Genomic DNA, 22,747 nt, shown 5'->3' with positions numbered 1-22,747 from the left:
TAAATAGAACAAAAATTTTATTTTCCAGTCTTACTTGATTTTTTAAAAATCTTGATCTGTTTTGAATTTTAAGTTTGACTGAATATATGGATCATGATTAACTAACACAATAACAATATTCTTTGCAATTACTTCATTTAAAAGCCTTCATTTCTTTTTAAATCTTAGAATATTTTTTGTTCTATTCTTTGAAATTTATATAGTCGATTAAATAAGGATTTTTGTTTCAAAACGTTACTATAATTGGAAAATATTTTGAACTTTTCTCCACAGATCTTAAAAATCATGAAAAATATTATTTGTCGAGCAATTTTTTTTAATATTTTTTTTTAGAATGAGAAATTATTGTAATAGTTAAAACTTTGAAACTCGAGATTTTGATGCAGTCAATTATTAACCTACCTGACTGAATTTTAGTATATGATGTTTAAACCAAAATTTTAGATCTATATCTAATTTTAGATCACAGGATTAGGATACTAAATAATCGCAGGTAGATTGCCTTTAGCCTGTCTGCATGTATGGGACAGGCATGACGCGAAAAAAGTTTATCGCCTAAATTTATAAATAAATAAATATATAAATCAAATTTAATTTCATGTATCGTTTTGGTAACAAAATTGCAGGGTTGTATCGATTTTTGAACAAAATTGGTTAACAAAATGTGGTCCCAAATGCATTTCCGACTACAAAGCTGTCAAGGGTAACTGTGTTGTGGGTGGGGGATTGGTTAAATAAGTATTATTTATTTGTTCTATCAAATATAAACATTTGCAAACAGTGAAAATTCTATGAAATATTGGAGTAAATGTAAGCTTTGTCAAGTACAATTGGTCAAGATTCTAATTGTTTTTTTTAAGTTCATTTAATTATTATAATATTTATAAACATGAAATGTTTACATAAGAATATTTTCATACATGTTATAAACCGTAAAAAATAAATAAATAGAAACATGCATATTTTCACTAAATAAATTTTTTTAAAAATAAATCATTAACATATTTATTAAATTTAAAATGTACTGAATTATGAAATTAAATTGACCAGCTTATTAAAAAAGGGGTGTCATCACGTGCAATGCCTAAGGCTTTAGAATATTTCAACCAATCACTAATTCTAAGTTAATTATTCTTTCCATACTAGGGAGCTAAAAAAAATCCTTATTACATTAGCGTACAAGAAAATCAATTTGTTGTAGAGATGGAAAAATATATCCTTATTGTTATAGATTCGAAAAAAGGAAAGAACATTCTATCTTGTTCAGATTCTAATAATAATAATAAAAAAAACAATTCCGTTTGTATAGAATTGAATAAAAGTAAGACCATTCTCTTTATTATAGAATTTTAAAAAATAAGAACTTTCTTAGTATAGAATTGAAAAATTTACTATCAAAGTTGCTCTGAGTAGTAGAAACTTTATTTACAAAATGCCTAAGGCTTTAAAATGTTTAAACCAACCATTAATTCAAAGTTAATATTCCTTTCTATGCTAGGGAGCTAAAAAAATCCTTATTGTGTTAGACAGATAAGATTTGATAAGATTTCTATAACAAAGTCGAGTTGTTATAGAAATGAAAAAAGAAAGAATATACTTGTTGATATAGAATCGAAAAAAGGAAAGAACATTCCTTCTATTACAGATTCAGAAATAAAGAGAAGTTCCGCTTGTATAGAACGGAAAAAAAAGCAAGAAAATTTTCGCCTTTTAGAATTAAAAAAGCAAGAACATTCTCTCTTTTACAGAATTAAAAAAAAAAAAAGAACATTCTTACTCGTATAGAATTGAAAAATTTATTATCAAAGCTGCTTTGAGAAGTGCAGGTTTTATTTACGCAAACGAAATGGCAACGGTCATTACCCTTGTAACTTCTTTACACGCGGATGCTGTATTCTGCAAACACAGCAATCTAATTATATCGAATTATGTTTGAAAGCAAACACCTTTTCCGTTTGTCGTGGCATACCGTTGTCGGGCGAATCCAGGAAGGAAGATGTATCTTTCTCACGAATATAGTTTCACCACCCACACCTTGCATGCTTCTGTTTCCTAATCACATTGAACGGATTACATCGCATTGGACATAGTTTCATAAAGAAACCTGAACAAACGTGATAATATATGCGAAATCGCATCAACGCCTTAAGAAGTATGTCTACTTTCTTTGTCTTTAATAGGGGGGATTTCGACACGATTTTTTGCCACCTGTAAGCCATGCGTGAGGACAGTAGAAGGGCGGTTAATGATGAGACATTTTGGGCCATCTTTTATGCGGCGCAAGTTGAGGTGCACACCCCGTATTGTCGCGCTTTGTTTCTTTTTGGTGAAATTGTTTAAGCTTACCAAAGCTTAAACTATTATTGAAGCAGTGCCTTTAAGTATTTTTAAGTGTTCTTTTTAAGCTAAACATTTTTTTTCTCTGAGTAGAAGAAACGTCTGAAGTAAATCACTTTATTCTTCATAGAATGCTTCGTAAGGTCGGTTAAACATAAAGAGGGAATAGCTATTCAGAATTTTACTTTTTCGATACAAAATAATACAAAACACTGAAGGAGCTTAGTTATTGCAATAGCATATTGTATATTCGAGAATACTGGGATTTTCTATAGCCATTATGATGATTTCATATGAATTTGTGACAGGTGTTTTGAAAGTAGGCCACATAAAATACTAATAACTAGTGGTCTTTTATTTCTATATACTCTCTTAATTCCATTAAAATATCTTTTTCGACTATGAAAAAATTTTCTTCAATTTTCTTAAATAATTTTTACTTTTTCTTATCAAGTTATATATATATATTTGGAAGTTTAAATTCAAATGTCTCTATTTTGAGCTGAATAAATATAGAGAAAATTTTTTTAAAAATAAAAATTAATTATTTATTTGCTATCACTTCATTGTGATTTTGTGGCGTGTACTTCAGAAGCCAAACAGAACAATGTTAAAGTGGTGTGATGAATTTAATGAAAACAGTTTTTTTAAATTTACTTTTATTAATACGATAAAAATAGAAATTATTATGTTTAGTTATTTTTGTTTATTTTAAACATTTTAGTCTTTCATTTTCATTACATTTTTGTAAATATCATGGAAATTTGAAATAAATTTTTGTTTTCGAATCCTTTTCTAGTAATATCATTTATTTGGAATCAAACCTTAGTAAAAGTAATCGTCCAATTTACTGAAAATATTAAAATAAAATATTGTAAACGTGAGCACAAAAGTATGAAAAATTCGAAAAATCAAGCACATTAGTAAGAGAATGAAAAAAATAATTATAAAATTTCATCATTACATTAAATAAGTTAAGTATAAATGTGTAATATTGAATGAAAATTCGGCTTTAAATATTCCTCACTCGAAATATAATTCATCTTTCATCATGACCTCTTTCCAAGTCGTAATGTACATTAATTATGAATTATTAATAAAATGTGAATGCAATAAATGCTAAAGATTATCGTAAGCACGCGATCGAGTACAAGTATTAATACATAAAATTTAATCACACTTTTTTTCAAAAGGATATGAAATACTTAAGATCAAGATTTTGTGTTTTTATGGGTAAATGTTGTTATTTTATGAGTATGCTTAAATTTTAACTATTATTCAATTACATAACTAGCTAATTTGTACAAAAACCCTTTGTTCAAATTTGCTACATTATTTTCATGATTTTTTATTCAATCAATAAATATATTTTATTTGCCCAAATTTTAATATATGTAAATTCGTTTCAAAATAAAATATTTGATATTATTCACAAAAAGCAAGTATGTTTGAAAACTCTTTTTTGGATATCCTAATTTTCAATATTTTCTTTAAACTTTCAAAATTTTCACTCTTATTTTGAAATATCATTTTTTTTTTCGAATTACGTTTTTCTCGCAACCGTGGAAAACATCCTGTTTTCAGATCTTCGTTAGATAATATTTTGAAAAAGGTTTTTTAAAATACTGAGAAAAAAAAAGAAAGATATGAAACGATATTTTATAAAATAAGTTGAAAAGAAAAACAATCCGTGAATTTTTTCTGTTATTCTTAACAATATGCTTTTAATAATTTACCGTGAAGATCGAAAATAGGAAAGATTGTCAAGAATTCAGTTGCACAATATCTTAAATATCATGTACACTCATGTATTTTTCATATAAGTCTCGTGCCTACGTAAGGGAATTTGCGCAACTTTAAAGAAATTCACGGAGAACAAAACACGCTGTAGGATTTATGCATTGGAATGGAAAGTTGTTTTACCTCGAGTCATTTCAAGGTGAATTGATATTATATGTTTAACATCCGCTATAAGAAATAAATGGCCATAATTTGTTTTGCTTGTATTTTATCGTAAAATTCAACGCGCCTCATAACAATTGATCATAAAATGGTTACTGTAGTTGAAACTCTAGAATTTTCTGTGTTGAATCAATGGACTTTCATGGAATATGTAGGTGATAGCTGAAGGTTTTAGAGAATATTATTTTTTTATACTTGATGTTCTTACTGTAAACTATACAGTTATTTGATAATAAAATAAAGATTTTTATGATACATCGAACTATAACTAGATTCTAATGAAAACATCTTGACATCTGGCTATCTGTCAATATCAAAAAACATCTATTTTTCAATATCACGAGGTTCTACTGGAACCGTTCGTATAGTCCAAATTTTAGCACCACACCAGCAATTGAATTCTAAATAATTAACATGCACCAAGTTTATATATATAGTAAATTTTTCCGTGTAATGGATCTCGAACCAACAATTCTCTAGTCGTGGTAACACCGAAATTCTATTAGCTTTTTAATGTTTAATTAGATTTTCAATGAAGCATGTTAATTTTTTCATAAATGAAATATTTTAACGTGAAATTAAACAAAAAAGTTAATTTTTAGTGGGTGGTGCAATATTTAAAGATAGAAAAAAAACATTATATAAAAATGCATAAATATACACATATTGGTGTGATGATTACCTTATAGTTACGTCTTTAAAAACTATGTTATAAGCCCCAATAAAGATTGTTCTTAAAAACTGCTTTCCAAGGAAAAAATGCGAAAAAACGTACCAACAAAGTTTACGAAAATGGAAAAGCATTAACAAAAATATAAGTTTTGGTGAAAAAAAAAGTTTTCTTTTTTTTAGATTTTTATTTTTTGTCCTTAACTCAAAACGCAGTATAAATTTTTCTTTCACAAAATTATCAAAAATTTCAGATGGAAATAAATCTAATATCAAGATGCGATTATTAAGCTAATTTTACTGATAATTTAACATACAAATATATTTACTTTATTGATATTTTAATGAAGTAATTAAAATCGAAGTCCGCTTTAACTAACTTTTAACAAATTAACTTTTGTTTAACTAATAACTAATTAAATAATTAACGTTTGTTTATAAAATATTGCGAAAATAGATTAACAAACGAATTACATATGATTTCTAAACAATATCTTTCATATTCACCTAAAGATGTGAAATTGTTTTACCGGCATTTGATAGAAATACAATTTTACAATTTTACTTTTATAGCCTCGTGCAACGTATGGCTTCAACTGTCGGTTGAATGAACACAACAATTAATAAATCTAATTACAGCAATTAATAAATTTTAAAAAATCATAAGATTTTCTAATTGTGAAGAAAAAAGTTATTTACTTACCAAACCTAGTAAAAAATATTGAAAAGAAAACCCTTTTGTTATTAATATTTTAATAAAATAATTAAAATCTCGAAGTCTGCCTTAACTTTTGCTTATAAAATATTGAGAGAAAAATGCTGCAAATGAATTACACAAGATTAAGACTAAGACAATATCTTCCAAATTAACCAAAAGTTGTGAAATTTTTTCACCGGCAATTGATAGAAATACTAATTTGCTTCTATAGCCTCGAACAACATATGGCATCAACTGTCGGTTGAACGAACACAGCAATTAACAAATCCCACCTCCACTAATGAATGTAGCAAGAGATGATTAAATAACTCGAGGCGACGATTTGTCACGCAGTTCCTCTCATTCCATCCATTCCACTTAATGGCATGAAAATCTAATGAAGAGTTCATCTCTGGACGGCAACTTTGGAGTAATCAAAATAAGTTCAGTAACTTGTGTTAACCAACGCATCACGTGTGGTGGCAAAGCATTTTACTGGAGTTTCGGCACTCAGTGATTTTCAGTCTTCAACAATGGTGAATTTAGGCATTTTGCGTTCCTAGGTAATGCACATTATGAGCTCATCTTTTAATAATTGATGAATTAAATGAAATTTTTAAACACATTTTTAACATAATCAACGTCTTAATGATTTATTTTCGTTATTATTTTTAGTAATTTTGTAAACAATGCGTGTTTTTATTCGTTTTTAAATTGTACAGCATGAAAAAAGTAATTAATCATAGAATTTTCTAGAGATCAATTATAATTATTGTAGATCTAATATTTTAATTATTATGAAAGATTAAAGATGATAATAAAGTTCAATTAAATATATTAATTTTATTATAATTATTTATATTATAATTATTTATATTACAATTTTTTTTCTTACAGGATATGTCAAGAGGAATATAACATAAACAGTTAATGAATGATTAAAATTCCCATATATTATAAAAAGTAATTTTTTTACTTTAACCCTTTTTAGGGCCATGGGAAGTATGCTTCCCACCAAATTTATCAATCTTTGTATGAAATTATGTAGGTTGGCATAAGTTCTGACAAATTTTTTTAGAAAGACAGAAACTTAGATGCTTCAGTTCTTCATCTCACACAAAATGATGTGTCTTGATTTGTTACTTAATTATTAATTAACCAAATTAATTAATGAATCAAATTAAATTTATCTAATAAGTTAAATGAATCCCATTTCTTATTCTAATTTCAAGCCTAAAATATTTTAACATAATATGACTAGAAAAAAATGGCCCTTTAAAGGGTTAATTAATGATTTAAATAATTGAATATGTTCGTAATTTTCAGTGCTAATATTTTATAATTCAAAAACTTTGAATTCCAAACAAATTTATTTATTTGACAAAAGACTTTGATTTATTAGACTTATTTAAGGCTCTCCTTCAGGTTAGCAGTAACTCCTTCAGTTTATATAGCTCCTTCAATTTTGAAATTAGAATAATCACTTCTATGGTAAAAAAATAATAGGAGAGCGCATAAGAAACTTCGCATACGATGTGGAGTTTTCGTACTATGAATCCTTGAATCGTAGGATGAATGTCCATGACTTCCTTGTTGTCTGATAGATCCAACCTCTCAATGAAACGTAATAGAGCTTGATGGGATTTAGTGACGTTTTTGATTAATGGATCTTCCTTATATTGTTGTTTTTGACAAATCAAATGTTTTGAAACGATCGAAACATCATATTTAATATTGTTTTGATTGATTAATAAAATATTTTAAGTTGATGTACTACCAAAATAGTCAAATATTCATGTGAATCTCAATTCTTTGAAAATCATAATAATTTAAAAAATTAAATTAGTATTAATATTAAATATATTACTGAAACAAAATAGAGAAAATAAAGAGGCATTTTAGTAATGAAAAATATAATATATATTTTGAAAATATGTAAAAAGGGTTGAGTCATATATAATATATTTTGATAATAATTTAATTTTCAAAACCGATTGAGAAAGGAGAGTAAAAACTTGTATTGTAAATTCAGAACGACTGTTTTTTCGAAAGCTAAAATCCGAATTAACATATCAAACTTTAATTTGCCATAAATCGGTTTTTTTGAATTTATATTCTTAATGCAGAAATAGTTTTTTTAACCAAATAATAATAGTTATATGAAAACTATTATTTTATATTGTAAACAAATTAAATGTTTTTGCAGCTTATTATATTTTATTTGTTTTATTTTATATTTTATACTATATTTTATATTGTTATATTTTATATTTTATTTTATTATTATTTTTTTCATCCTTTTTTTTGGAAAAAAAACCGATGATTCTTTTATAATTATTGCCACTACTGTAAATATAAATTAGATTGTGCTGAATGAAATAAGAAAGTATATTTTTTTTCCAAACGCACTTTTGCATTTAACATTGAAATGAGTCATTTTTCTGATTGACACTAATTTTTACGGTAATAAATTATTAGCTTTCATTGACAGAACATAGTTTAATATTTGTACAAAAAAAAGGATTAGAAAACTCTGGCCTTATTTGGTATATGTCATCTTATTCTACGGTAAAATAATGTTTAATGCTACTAATGAAATACGGAGTAAATAAAAACCTCACGAATTTATTACATTACAAATACTGTATTTTCCAATAAAATACTGTTTATTTCAGTTTAGGAATCATAAACAAAACTTTATGTATTTGCCAATTAATTCTAAAACATTAAATACCTCATTTGATAAATATAATAAAGACTCTAAATAGATTATAAAAATGAAGGACAAATTGCTAAAACCAGATATAACTGATGAAAAAAAGGTTACGAAGGCCAAGTTGATAAATAAACAATGAGATACATAAACCATTAGCGATTTATGGATTATGAAGTCATGTCCAGATGCGTTGTAATTTTATTACTTTCACTTAAAATTCATTATTTACTTACGAAATAATACATCCCACTCGACTTAACGGACCACGATATCTTTAGATCTCTTCATTACCTATTGTATTAACATCACAGCCGGCATTATAAATCGTATGAGAACATAAACTTTCTCAAAGCAGCGGCCGAATGGCCCGGCAGAGACCTTTCCAAGAAGCGATAACGGTTTCATTTCGACCAATTTACCAGTTTTACTTATAGTAATTGACTTCTTTTGTTCTTCGAATTTCGATGATGTCTTCGTTTTGAGCTAAAAAGGAAAGGTAGGGGAAAGGAAAAAGAAAAAAAGAAGAAAGAGGGTCGACTACTACAACAAAGATAAAAATCGGGGTGCTATTTTTCTTTCTATGAGTCAAATAATTTACGGACAGATTGTTCCAGTTCTGCTGTTTTTCGTAGAACTTTTCTCAGACCCACGCCCACGCCCATGCGGTCGGAAACAATGGGTCTGCCCATGGGTCGCCTTCACCTTCGTTATGGGTCGCCCTCGCCCTGGCTAACAACGGGAGCAAGGCTCGAAGCATTAATTAATTACCTTTTAGAGAACAGTAGCCCTTGGTAACAATTTAACCTTCGCAAGTTAAGATTCACGGCCAGTTAGTAAAAAAATTGCAGTCAACTTAAGTATGCTGCATTAGGTTTCACTCCTCAACATGGCAGCAACTTCTTTGTTTGATCTAATTTCATTGTTATTTCTTTACCCCAAATGCTTAGTAAGAACTTTCTCTATTGCCATTATATCCAATGAATCAATAAGCAAAGTATTGTTATTCATAACATTAGTTGATTATAAGGAAATTCGAACGAAATTTCACAACATTAGAGTTAATAAGAATTGCGTAAGATCGATAAATAATCCCTGGAAACTTCCTGTAAGAATGCAGATACAATGAATTCCTGGACAGAGTAAAAAAAAAAAAAACTTTGATTTATTTCTATACTTTGCTGACACTGATGTATTTAGGCTTGTATATCAGAATAAATTTACAAATTTCATGTTGAGAAACCCTTTATATTGTTAAAAATTTTCATATCAAAAATCATCAAGAATTTAAAAAGATTTTCATTAGTATTTCTTAACATCTTCTTTGAAAATCGTGTTAAAGTTATTCCATAAATATTATATTAACACTGCAAGGTATTAATTTCGTTATAGACTAAAATTCGAATAATTTTGCTAGTCGTAAGCACCAAAACTTAATTTTTATTTATTTGCTGGTTTAGTTTTGATTAGTTTTTTTAGTAAAGCCACAGCTGCTTTGGGACAGGCTTTGTAAATTTGATGGTACATACCTGAGCCTTATTTCCCTGTTGAAACTTCTATATCACAGCGACAGGAAGATATTTAACATTCATTGTTACATTTAAAAGCACTAGATACGTTTACAACGATGATTTTTTAATAGAAGGGAGGGTTCGAGACTGAAGCCATAATTTTACTAGCAGATAGCCGCGATCCTTCTTTCGTTACTTGAATTTACAAATTTGCAAACATAAGCGGAATTTACTGCACTTGCGCAGCCGGATCGATATTATTTTAAATCAATAACAAAGCATTAAAAATAATTTTGTGTCCATTAGTATTAAAATATAGAACTTAATGGTGCTTCAGAAAGTATATTAATGAAAAAATTTACGATCATTTCGTTGTGAACTGCGAATCAGGAATTTAAATTTTTTTTAAAAAACCTAAAGCTGTTAAAAGAAATATTTTTGCCTGTTTAGTGCTTTGTAGAATTTTTTTTCTCCTATTAAATTCATCTCACCTGATTTTTGCTCCCAATAAAGCTGAAAGTGCATGCTAGGGATGGGCGTGTTTACTTCAGAAACACTTTAAAAATAAACAAATGCAACGAAACCTGAAAGAATTTCAAAAAAAAAAAACATCTTTTTAAGTACACAAATTAATTACTAGGCTATTACAGATTTAAGAAAACCTTGCTCTCAAAATAAATTTAAAAAATAAAAAAGTCATTTCACGATCTTAAAAAATACAGTTTATCAAGTCTTTAAAATCAGCGGGACCAAGGCGCGAGGTATTTCATCTATTGTTTGGCATCGCCTTGCTTCTGGAATTCGTTGTCGAAACAAAGGAATGGAAAAATCTGAATGCAATCTTGTCGAGTGACTTGATCCCTTTATGCAACTACAAAGGCGGTGGCCTTTTTTTGTTAATAATTTCTCGCCTTGGGCGTCAAACTTCGCGGTCATTCTTTCAGTTTATTTACAGAGCGAGCAAAAGTTCTGGTGGGAGATTCATTTCAAACCGCTGTTGCGTTTTGTGTTATGTACAGGAGAATAAATTATGCAGAGAAGCCATCGAATAAAACCACTTTGTTGCGATTTCATTTATAAAATTTTCAATCAAGACTGAATCTGCTCTGATAGAAGATAGTAAGAGTATCTCTCTAATGTACTAACACAATATGGCATATTTTGGAAATAAATATTAATTTTGGATACACTTTCCCACTGTTTGAATTCAAAATTTGACATTTGCATTGTCTGGACAAGGTCATGTACCGGATTGAAATGTTTTCGAATTATTACATTAATATACTCGGAAGAGAATAGATGACTCAAAATTCTTCGACGCAGTTCGTCCACACACACACACACACACACACACACACACACACACACACACACACACACACACACACACACACACACACATATATATATAGATAGATAGATAATGAATGCAGGTTTGAAAAGCAGTGAAGATATTTTGTATTTTTAATTTCGTTTTATTCTCTCCCGTTAGACAGGCATGATTATTTACAAGAAGACGCAGCGCGGCACAAAAGCAGAAGTAAGAAAGGGCCGAAACAAATGATCACTAGTCTTATATAACATGGGATTTCCGGCCACGCGCCAATTCAGTACACTTGGTGACCTTTGAGAAGGGCAACGGAAATATCACTTTCATTTGATACGTAGATGTTTGCGCAGTAATTTTTACAAAGAAATGAATTAAACCGAAAGTGGAATTAGATCAGGAAATAAGAGAATATTTTACTATGGGCTAAATTAAGCATAGGGGTAGCATAGGGGTAGCGCGTCTTCCCCGTGATTTGGGCATCCTGGGTTCGAGTCCCGGTTTAGGCACGGTTGTTCTTCCGTTGTTCTATCTGTGAGATGTGTGAATGTGCCCTCTGTAAAAAGGGGCTGTGCAAACGAATGAGTGATGCGCGAGTAGCAAATTCGTACTCTTGTCCCTAGTTGGCGCTACTAAAAAAACAAGAAACGCTCCCCCACCGGCTTAAAATCGCTGTCTTCGCAACAGCGGGCTTGTCCATGGCAAGTGTCATAAGAAACAACAACAACATAGATTTAACATCTAAAATGTAAATATATATATATTTTGTATCAAATCTGAAAACAAATCCCACAAGGGGTTGACCTTCTGTCGATCGGTTCCTTCAAATGCATGCAAACTCGATAACTCAAAAACACACTGACTCACATGAGCTACAATTGTAATTCTGTATCCCATTTTTTGACAAACGGTCAAGGAAAAATGGCAATCAAAATTCGCATTCAGTTTTTATGTACTTTTATGTTAATCACGTCTCAACGATTAATCGCCAAAAATCTGACTGTAATAGGCTATTTCGTAACTATTATGCGCCGAATATAGCTTAACAATAATAATACACAAGTACACTTATTAGAGTGTATGATTAAAGTTTCAGGTAGTATGTTGACTCATAGATGCGTTATAACAATTTACTCAAGGAAACTATCGAAGAATCGATCCAGTTAAACGTCTAAATTTCGTAAATTGATTTATAAGAGATATGACATTGAAAAGAGAAACATGCTTTTCAAGTAATTTATTGTAATATGGTAAATATAAATTGCGCAGTGCTAGAGTAATTTTGGAAGCAATTATATTTATTATAGTTAATTTCTGAAGCAGTTATAGATAATTCGATTTCTAAAATATAGCATTTCCTTGTTATTCAATGCAAAATAAACATAGATCCAAAACTGTTTTTCTTTTTGAAGAAATATTACTTTATTTATCAAAAAATTAATGATACATGAAGCTTATCAGTCTATCAAGTTTCATAATAAATAAAATATCAGAAGATGGAAAGAAAAATATGTCGCCGATGATTCATAAGAAAAGATAAATAACGCATTCAACAAGTAGCGGTGTATCAGTCAACTATTTAGCCATTTTAATTGGATTTTCATCTTAATGTCAGTAGAATAATTTTTCAAATTCTAGGTCGCAGCCACTAACGGAGACCGTATCGAAAAATTTCGTATTTTGGAATAGTTTTGGTACGACATATCTTAAATTTGGAATGTATTTTTTTAACAAATATTTTCAACCGAAATTTTCTTTTTTTTAATACTAGAAGATTCTAGAAAATAGTTTTTTATTATTAACTGAGTTTTTCAAAATCTCAGAAGACTAACATTTTAATAACTAAATGCAAATAGTCAAAAATAATAAGTGAAAAAGACTTCATAACTCCTTGTCAACAGTAATAACTATCACTCTAAGGAATGTATTATAAATGCTAAAATACAGATTAAGAATTGAATTATCGTAAAGTTTCTCAATAACTTTATGGTTTTAGACCACTTTTCTGAATTTAGATCTAACAAAAGTCTGCGTAGTAAAGTTACATATAAAAACAAATTTTCAAAAAATTGAAATAGGAACGACGGCATTCTGCAAGTGGTTAAAGTGTATGTTGAGGTTTTCATTGAAAATTAAATTATAAAATTATCTTCTGTTCAACTTTATGAATAAATTTAAATTTTTTTCATTATTTTTATATAACAGTTCTAATTAGCTGTTAATTTCATATTATTTGAATTTCAAATTTTCTAAGGCCAGCCGCCTTTGGTGACCAGCTCGGAATTTTGCCTTTCCTGACTATTAAACTATAAAAATGGAATTGTATTTAATTATTTGATAAAACTGTGAAACAATATTTTATAGATTTATAACAAATTAGTGCGCTTGCAGAATAAAAAAAAGAAGAAAAAAAAAGAAAGAAACAGAACTGAAATTTATATTTCGGAGTTTCAAATGTCAAAAAAAAAAAAAAAAAAAAAAAGCATTTTTTTAAAACACTGACAAAAATGCTCTTTTGATGGTGTAATGAAATTTATTTGAATTTCATCAAAACATTATTACAGATTAAATCAACTGTAAAAAATATTCAAATTAGAGAAAAAAATTGTACCAAGATGAAAGAGTATTAAAAGATTATGTTTTTAAAAACTTGAAAAATTTTCGATTATTTTATGTGTTAATAATTTTTAGACTTCGAAAGGCTAATAATGACCTCCTTCTTGGATAAAGAACACTGAGCTCAGATTTCATTAAAACAGGCAAAGACTGTAGATTTATATAAGGAAATATACAAACAAACTTTCATTTTTTATTCACTTATAGATTAAAAAATGTTTGTTACTTTTATTTAAAATTTCTTTCAATTAGCTGTCTATTTCTTATTATTTCATTTCCAAACTTTCTAATATTTAACATTGTCTTCCGCATTTTTTTTTTTTTTTTTTGGGGGGGGGGACTATTTCTTTAAGAAACTTTCTTGAGAACAAAAATTAAAAGAAAAATCGATTCGCTATTCAGAAGCCGATTTTTTTTTCAAATAAAAAAAAAAGGATAGGCATTTAGATATACTTAAAACTTCCATATTTGTCACTGTAAGCGTTTTGTATTCTCTTATCTTAAAAAAACTTCCCAAGAAGAACCACAAATTTCTAATCCAGATTCATTTCCATTATAAAACATTCTGCAACCACAAATCCAGAAAATCTCTTATGTGCCGACTAAGAAGTGGGCGACTTAGTGGGATTTGACAAGAAAGGATGTTGCAATCAACCCACCTGGTCATCTTCCCATCCATCAGAGCCCACTTAGGAGTCCTCCGTTTGGACATTTCTTGCCCTTTTAGGGAACATTCTGACCTTGGGCATCAGATAGCATCAATAACCAGCGGGCAATTTTATTATGATTGGTGAAATCAGCGATGACAAGAACTGCAGTTTGTCAACAAGTGTATCATTTATCTACGTAGACAGTAGAAGATGAACGGATTTGCCTCGTTTCTGTTAAAATTCGATGATTCACAAGAGTCTTTTAGGTCTTTGACTCTGAATGTTGTTCCGTATTCATGCAATCAGATAAAATGTTGCTTATATAGAAAAGTTATTGCCCGAAGTTCCGGTTCCTATTTATTACATTCTCATTGTGGGGAATTTTTGTTACAAATTTTATCCTACACATAATGTTTTTAAACTGGTTTTTATCTATAGAAAAAAATGGGTGGTTTATTGGTATTTTTAATAAATAATTTATTAATTTTTCGGTTGAGTATTGACTGAAACAAACAAAAAAAATTGAAATAAAGTCAGGAATTGTTAATCAAAACGTTCCACTTATTGAAGTTTAGCAATTGAATAATAAACCTTGACTTTCTACAATTTATGATTTCAGCTTAATTAACATTAGAAATTATTATTTTGCTTGCAGTATAATAAATAATTTAAACACATATATGATAAATAATCATAAAAATTTAAAATACTGATATTAAAAAAAATCTGAAAAATGATAAAAGGAAGTTGTCAGAAAATCGAAAGGATCTATTTTGAACAAAAATGAGTTTACTGTTATAAAAATGTAATTCGAAATTAAATTCTAAAAAAATGAGAATTAGAATGAAAAATGCTACTTTACAAACTTTTTTTGGGGTTTATTTTCTATATTATTCATCATCATCATAAAGATTTAAAATACTGATATTAAAAAAATTCTGAAAAATAATAAAAAGGAAGTTGTCAGAAAATCGAAAGGATCTATTTTGAACAAAAGTGAGTTTACTGATATAAAAATGTAATTCGAACTTAAATTCTAAAAAAATGAGAATTAGAATGAAAAATGCTACTTTACAAACTTTTTTTGGGGTTTATTTTCTATATTATTCATCATCATCATAAAGATTTAAAATACTGATATTAAAAAAATTCTGAAAAATAATAAAAAAGAAGTTGTCAGAAAATCGAAAGGATCTATTTTGAACAAAAGTGAGTTTACTGATATAAAAATGTAATTCGAAATTAAATTCTAAAAAAATGAGAATTAGAATGAAAAATGCTACTTTACAAACTTTTTTTGGGGTTTATTTTCTATATTATTCATCATCATCATAAAGATTTAAAATACTGATATTAAAAAAATTCTGAAAAATAATAAAAAAGAAGTTGTCAGAAAATCGAAAGGATCTATTTTGAACAAAAGTGAGTTTACTGATATAAAAATGTAATTCGAACTTAAATTCTAAAAAAATGAGAATTAGAATGAAAAATGCTACTTTACAAACTTTTTTTGGGGTTTATTTTCTAAATTATTCATCATCATCATAAAGATTTAGAATACTGATATTAAAAAAATTCTGAAAAATAATAAAAAAGAAGTTGTCAGAAAATCGAAAGGATCTATTTTGAACAAAAGTGAGTTTACTGATATAAAAATGTAATTCGAAATTAAATTCTAAAAAAATGAGAATTAGAATGAAAAATGCTACTTTACAAACTTTTTTTGGGGTTTATTTTCTAAATTATTCATCATCATCATAAAGATTTAGAATACTGATATTAAAAAAATTCTGAAAAATAATAAAAAGGAAGTTGTCAGAAAATCGAAAGGATCTATTTTGAACAAAAGTGAGTTTACTGTTATAAAAATGTAATTCGAAATTAAATTCTAAAAAAATGAGAATTAGAATGAAAAATGCTACTTTACAAACTTTTTTTGGGGTTTATTTTCTATATTATTCATCATCATCATAAAGATTTAAAATACTGATATTAAAAAAAATCTGAAAAATGATAAAAGGAAGTTGTCAGAAAATCGAAAGGATCTATTTTGAACAAAAATGAGTTTACTGTTATAAAAATGTAATTCGAAATTAAATTCTAAAAAAATGAGAATTAGAATGAAAAATGCTACTTTACAAACTTTTTTTGGGGTTTATTTTCTATATTATTCATCATCATCATAAAGATTTAAAATACTGATATTAAAAAAAATCTGAAAAATGATAAAAGGAAGTTGTCAGAAAATCGAAAGGATCTATTTTGAACAAAAATGAGTTTACTGTTATAAAAATGTAATTCGAAATTAAATTCTAAAAAAATGAGAATTAGAATGAAAAATGCTACTTTACAAACTTTTTTTGGGGTTTATTTTCTATATTATTCATCATCATCATAAAGATTTAAAATACTGATATTAAAAAAATTCTGAAAAATAATAAAAAAGAAGTTGTCAGAAAATCGAAAGGATCTATTTTGAACAAAAGTGAGTTTACTGATATAAAAATGTAATTCGAAATTAAATTCTAAAAAAATGAGAATTAGAATGAAAAATGCTACTTTACAAACTTTTTTTGGGGTTTATTTTCTAAATTATTCATCATCATCATAAAGATTTAGAATACTGATATTAAAAAAATTCTGAAAAATAATAAAAAGGAAGTTGTCAGAAAATCGAAAGGATCTATTTTGAACAAAAGTGAGTTTACTGATATAAAAATGTAATTCGAACTTAAATTCTAAAAAAATGAGAATTAGAATGAAAAATGCTACTTTACAAACTTTTTTTGGGGTTTATTTTCTATATTATTCATCATCATCATAAAGATTTAGAATACTGATATTAAAAAAATTCTGAAAAATAATAAAAAAGAAGTTGTCAGAAAATCGAAAGGATCTATTTTGAACAAAAGTGAGTTTACTGATATAAAAATGTAATTCGAAATTAAATTCTAAAAAAATGAGAATTAGAATGAAAAATGCTACTTTACAAACTTTTTTTGGGGTTTATTTTCTAAATTATTCATCATCATCATAAAGATTTAGAATACTGATATTAAAAAAATTCTGAAAAATAATAAAAAGGAAGTTGTCAGAAAATCGAAAGGATCTATTTTGAACAAAAGTGAGTTTACTGATATAAAAATGTAATTCGAACTTAAATTCTAAAAAAATGAGAATTAGAATGAAAAATGCTACTTTACAAACTTTTTTTGGGGTTTATTTTCTAAATTATTCATCATCATCATAAAGATTTAGAATACTGATATTAAAAAAATTCTGAAAAATAATAAAAAGGAAGTTGTCAGAAAATCGAAAGGATCTATTTTGAACAAAAGTGAGTTTACTGATATAAAAAATGTAATTCGAAATTAAATTTTGAAAAATGTGAATTAGAATGCTACCTTGCAAACATTCTTTTGGCTTATTTTCAATATTATTCATCACCATCAAATCAAATAACGTTTCTTTGATTCATTGCTCTTTTATTTTGAAACAGGAAATGACAGGTGAGACCTTAATGAGCATGCGTCAGAATATTTGTTGACAATTTTCTGAATGAGTTATTCTTCGTATAAACTTTCTTCCCTGGCGAATTGGCAACAGTTCAAAGCAGGCGAAAGACAGGAAGTTTACCGAAATAACGCTTTCGCATCCGAAGACAACTCAAAATTTGGTTTTTATTGTTAAAACTATTTCTACGCTTTTTGGAAAGTGACCAGTGATGTGAATAAATATATCTGCCAAGATCACAGTGAATGAGAAGAAAGAGAGAGTAAAAACTTCACGCTTCGTCGTGAATGACTGTACAATATGACCCAGTTTCTTGTTCAAACATTTTTGTTTCTTTCAGTAGAATCAAACAGTGTTTTTGAAAGGTCTTTCTTAGTCATATTTTCTGCTCGTATAGAAAGTGAGAGAATGACTTGTGCCCAAAATATGCAGCCCTAAAAAAGAATATTGTAAATATATACATTGTGTTTTTGGATCTTAAATTATTTCCCACGAAAAGTTGGATGAAAATAAAAAAAATGTGCTTTTATTCAGTTTTGCGTAGGATGATAGGAGAGAAGTTTTCTTTTAAATATAAAGAGAGGCATTATGGTTGCGCATGAAAGTTCTTTTACTTTTTATTCATTCAGTGCCTAAGAAAACTTGAACATAAGTTTAAATTTTCCATGAATTGACATAACTGAGCTAAATCTTTTGAAGCAATCTTTCTAATACAGTACAGTTCTTTTTAATGGATTTCCATCGCTCTATTGATTGTTAACGAGCAACAGTAAGTTACAAGAAAAATTCAGACCATTTGCTCCATCTGAAACTGCAATATAATTATTTTCAATATAAAACTGTCAATCAGTTTGGTCATATTATTTATTTATATATTAAAGATAACGTAATATAATGTCTAAAAGGTTCAACTAGGAGGATATATTTCTCAAAAAACAATATGGAATTTTAAACAATTCAGCCAAGCAAATGATTTTAATATTTTTACCTTTGAAATGCTACAAAAATGTCAAATGCAATTGAAGTATCGGAATTCCTGTTAATAACATATCGTATATTCGTTACAATACCTTTTCCTTTCTTTATTACAAGTGTTTCTTCGTAATTTCTACTTAAACAGTTTTGTAATTCAAGTTTCATGTCTTTTTTCCCTTCTCGTTGAATTGTTTTAATTCTACTTTGGTATATTCAACAGTTTTGGCTTTTGTTATTTAATTCGAAAACTTTTATTTATTAATCATTGTGACTGTTCTGAATAACATTTCTGTTTGCCAACCTCCTTTTTTAAAAATCTGTTTTTACCTTTCGTAAATGATTTAAAGTTGTGACATATGGTAAAAAAGGAATAAACTATGTGTAACGTATTTTATGTTTTGATAATAGCTTAATCACCCTTTCTCATCCAGTGATAGTGTGGTGCAACGAAGGAAGCAAAAACATTTTATTATTGAACTTAGAAGTTGTGTGTCAACTCAACTCTACTTTGTTGATTAACTGGTGTTCAAAAGATTTGATATAAGCATTAGCGTTCCTTCCGTTAATCTTCGATCGTTACATTTAAATGTTTTAAATGTAAATATTAAATGTTTATGTCGCTTTCGTTTTCGCCTTTGTCTACCATATTCGATTCTTGAGTATCACGTCCAGTAGTCACCAGTATGTAATTAGGCGATTAAAGTGACATAAACATTTAATATTAGATTTAATGTTGTTCAATTATTTATTTTAAAACAAAATTAGACAAATGTTTATTGTTTTTTTCTTTCCTTCTTTATAATTTCTTCCTTTTTACGTTTATTAATTTGAATACTTAATATTGCATGAAGATAATGATTTTTATTCAAGCTGTAGGCTATTAAAATTTTATGATTTATGATAGGACAGTTATTTCATCCACAATCCATTGCATTCCTTTTTTTCTGCAAGTTTGTTGAACAATGGTAAAATATTCCTTGAAGGGATGTCTAAAATGCCCGTGACGAATTTCACTTCTTATAGTGGATATGCGACAAGACTTTTTCACAAATCTATTTGCAAACAATCACTCTAAAGCAAAATATTTCCTTAACAATAGAAAATAAACACTTCAAGAAGCTAATAGAATAGTGAATTCAAGGAAAATCCATTCATTCTTGTTGAAGTGATATAGTTAAAATAATTCAAAAATAAGTTTCGGTTATTGATGGGGTATTAAATTTCTAAACATAATAGAGATACATTTTCTATCAATGGCTGCATATTTTAATTTCTTCTAAAGTATAAGCTGCAAAAAAACTTTCCAAGAGATTTTTTTCCTTACTTTTTCTTATGCGAAGTGATTAGAGGAAGTTTCATTAAAATCGTATATACATACATACATATATATATATATATATATATATATATATATATATATATATATATATATATATATAAAACTATCCAAGTTCGGAAAAAAATCGTTTAAAAATGCGAATCTATATTTTCATCTCTGTGTAACCATATACATATTACTTTCTTGTTTATGAAATATACGAAGAGAAAGTCTTGTAAAGATTCGAATTCAGGTCTTTGACGAATATCTATGTTTCAGATCGCCCTGAATCCGAAAAATACATTTTTGGGACTATGCCTGTCTGTGAACATGATAACCTAAAAACGCTCAGAGCTAGAGGAATGAAATTTGGCATTCGTAGATTTCTATCAAATTTTGAACGAAACCCGATTAGAGTATAACTGTGCACTTGCGACCTAATACAAGTTAATACAATGACTACGAAATCAAAAGAGCTAAACAGATAGACTTAGTGCACTACAATAGTAAGTCTGTGTTGAATTTTTATTTTAATTGGTAAGAAAAATAGTTCCCAATTACATATGCGATATTCTGGTGCTTGTTTATTTGTCGCATCCCAGAGAGTAACTGCCTAAAAACTTAATTCTAATAGGCTCTTCAGTAACTATTAATAGCCAATGGTATGCCGTCAATAATATCCGAGTGCATTTATTGGAGGATAAGCGAGAAAGTTTCGAAGAGACTACTCTCGAATGTGTCATCGTTGAAACATCTGTTGATACGTATTGTTTTATATCAAAATGCTTTATGTTATACTAACTCACGATTCCTGTTTGTGTGTTTATCGATTAAAACAATCGATAATGTGTGTTATTTTATACAAAAATGTTTCATTGCTTTGTTTGTTCATTTTAGGTATGCATGTGTTCGGAATTGAAGTTCCGAATCCCGAAGGAGGCGGCATCGTCGGGGGAAGGGGTGTACCGTGTGTCCTACGGCCCCTCTCAAGGGTTCCCCGCCTCCAACTTCACAGTGGACTCATCCCTTATTAACCAACTCATCACTATCAGCGATGTTCTGCCAGGAACTCTTTATACATTCCAATTATATTTTTCCAACGCTACTCTTCAGGATAAGCTCATATGGAACCAAGATCTGCCTACTAGTGAGTAAAATTAAAGCATCCATATTTTTACAACTTTAACCAGAAATTCTGTTAAGTCATTTAAATTTATTGCCTTAAAATTAAAATAATATTAAATAGGATCTCTCTTAACTGGGACTCACATCTTCGGTAGTACTTTTCAGCACTGTATAGTTCTGACTTATATGTTTCCAGTTTGGAAAAGTGCTTGAAACGGCATGAAAAATGATAATTCATATTGTTTAAACCATTGAATGCGCTTTTGTAACGATTGTGAAAGCTAAATTGTAATTGTTATAGCTTCCACATTTTATTAGTCAGGTTGAGCAAAATATCATTGACTAGTTAACATTTAAAAAAAAAACCTTTTCGTCAAGCTGGAAAGCAAAGGTAGATTCCTTTTCATCTAATATTTCATGAATCTAATTTCAGGCAAAATTAGGGCATGAAAATCACTTTTTAGCCGCTAACTTCTAAAATATTGCTGTTATCGAAAAACTTTAAAGCACGAAAGTTGTTCGTCTTATTGAGGCGTTAATTCGGCTAATTTGATTTATTTTTCTATCTTCAATATTAAAGAAGTTATAGCTAAGTGAAGATTTCAACTCCCACCATTTCCACTCCCTTTGAGCTAGCTGCTCCGTTTACAAATTCATCCGAGATTTCTACATTTTTAACAATATATTCTAAGCCGGTTAAAATCCAAAGGAAATTACTACAGTTACGGGGAAAGCGTATACGCATACTTATAATATATGTGTAGAAACTTCTGAACGAAGGGTGGTTTTGGATTCCTAGGGCCATGATCGGTGAAGATCTGCATATATTTTCCTAAAATCTTGTCACGAGAACCATTGCAATAGGTAGTCGTCCTCTAGAAATCTACCTAAAAATTGCTTTCTTCACTAAAACTGATCGAATAATAAAGCTTTTAATATTATGACAGACGGTTTTAGACCGATGCAGTGCTCACCAAGAGGGAAGAATGACATTCAGCGGGCAACTCTTGTCCAGAGTGACATCTGGTGGCAGCAGCTAATAATGCAGTTTAAAGCCTCATAACTAGGTCAGTTTTGATAGCAGACGGATGGAATATTTCATTTTTGTTGTTTAAAATGCTAGTGCCTCAAAAATAGAGTTAGGAGACATTGCAAAAGTTAAAATGTAAAGTTTTTCAGAAGTGCATTTATTGATTCGGGAAACGTAAAATATAATTTGACAAATTATTCAAAGCATTTTTCCAACTGGAAGCACATACCTTTGTCTGCCAGTTTAGAAATGTTGCTCATGCCTAACTGTTGAGCCATGATTAAAATGAATGTCCTATAATATT

The 22,747-nt window shown here is 28.4% G+C and overlaps 1 protein-coding gene across 2 annotated transcripts in view; it reads left to right on the top strand.

The window, feature by feature from the left end:
- The window catches only part of LOC129983700 (tyrosine-protein phosphatase 10D-like), a 175,415-nt gene that overhangs the window by 65,098 nt on the left and 87,570 nt on the right, over positions 1–22,747 (top strand). For both annotated transcript variants that reach the window (XR_008785438.1, XM_056093287.1), the window contains exon 2: positions 21,186–21,435. Coding sequence is in view for 1 of the 2 variants with exons in the window: in XM_056093287.1 (XP_055949262.1) it covers positions 21,186–21,435 (250 nt within the window). In the remaining variant the exon portion in view is untranslated. The remainder of the gene's footprint in view (positions 1–21,185; positions 21,436–22,747) is intronic.

Source organism: Argiope bruennichi, chromosome 9 (assembly GCF_947563725.1).
Source record: "Argiope bruennichi chromosome 9, qqArgBrue1.1, whole genome shotgun sequence".
NCBI classification, from domain to species: Eukaryota; Metazoa; Arthropoda; class Arachnida; order Araneae; family Araneidae; genus Argiope; species Argiope bruennichi.
This window is presented reverse-complemented; position numbering and strand designations above follow the sequence as displayed.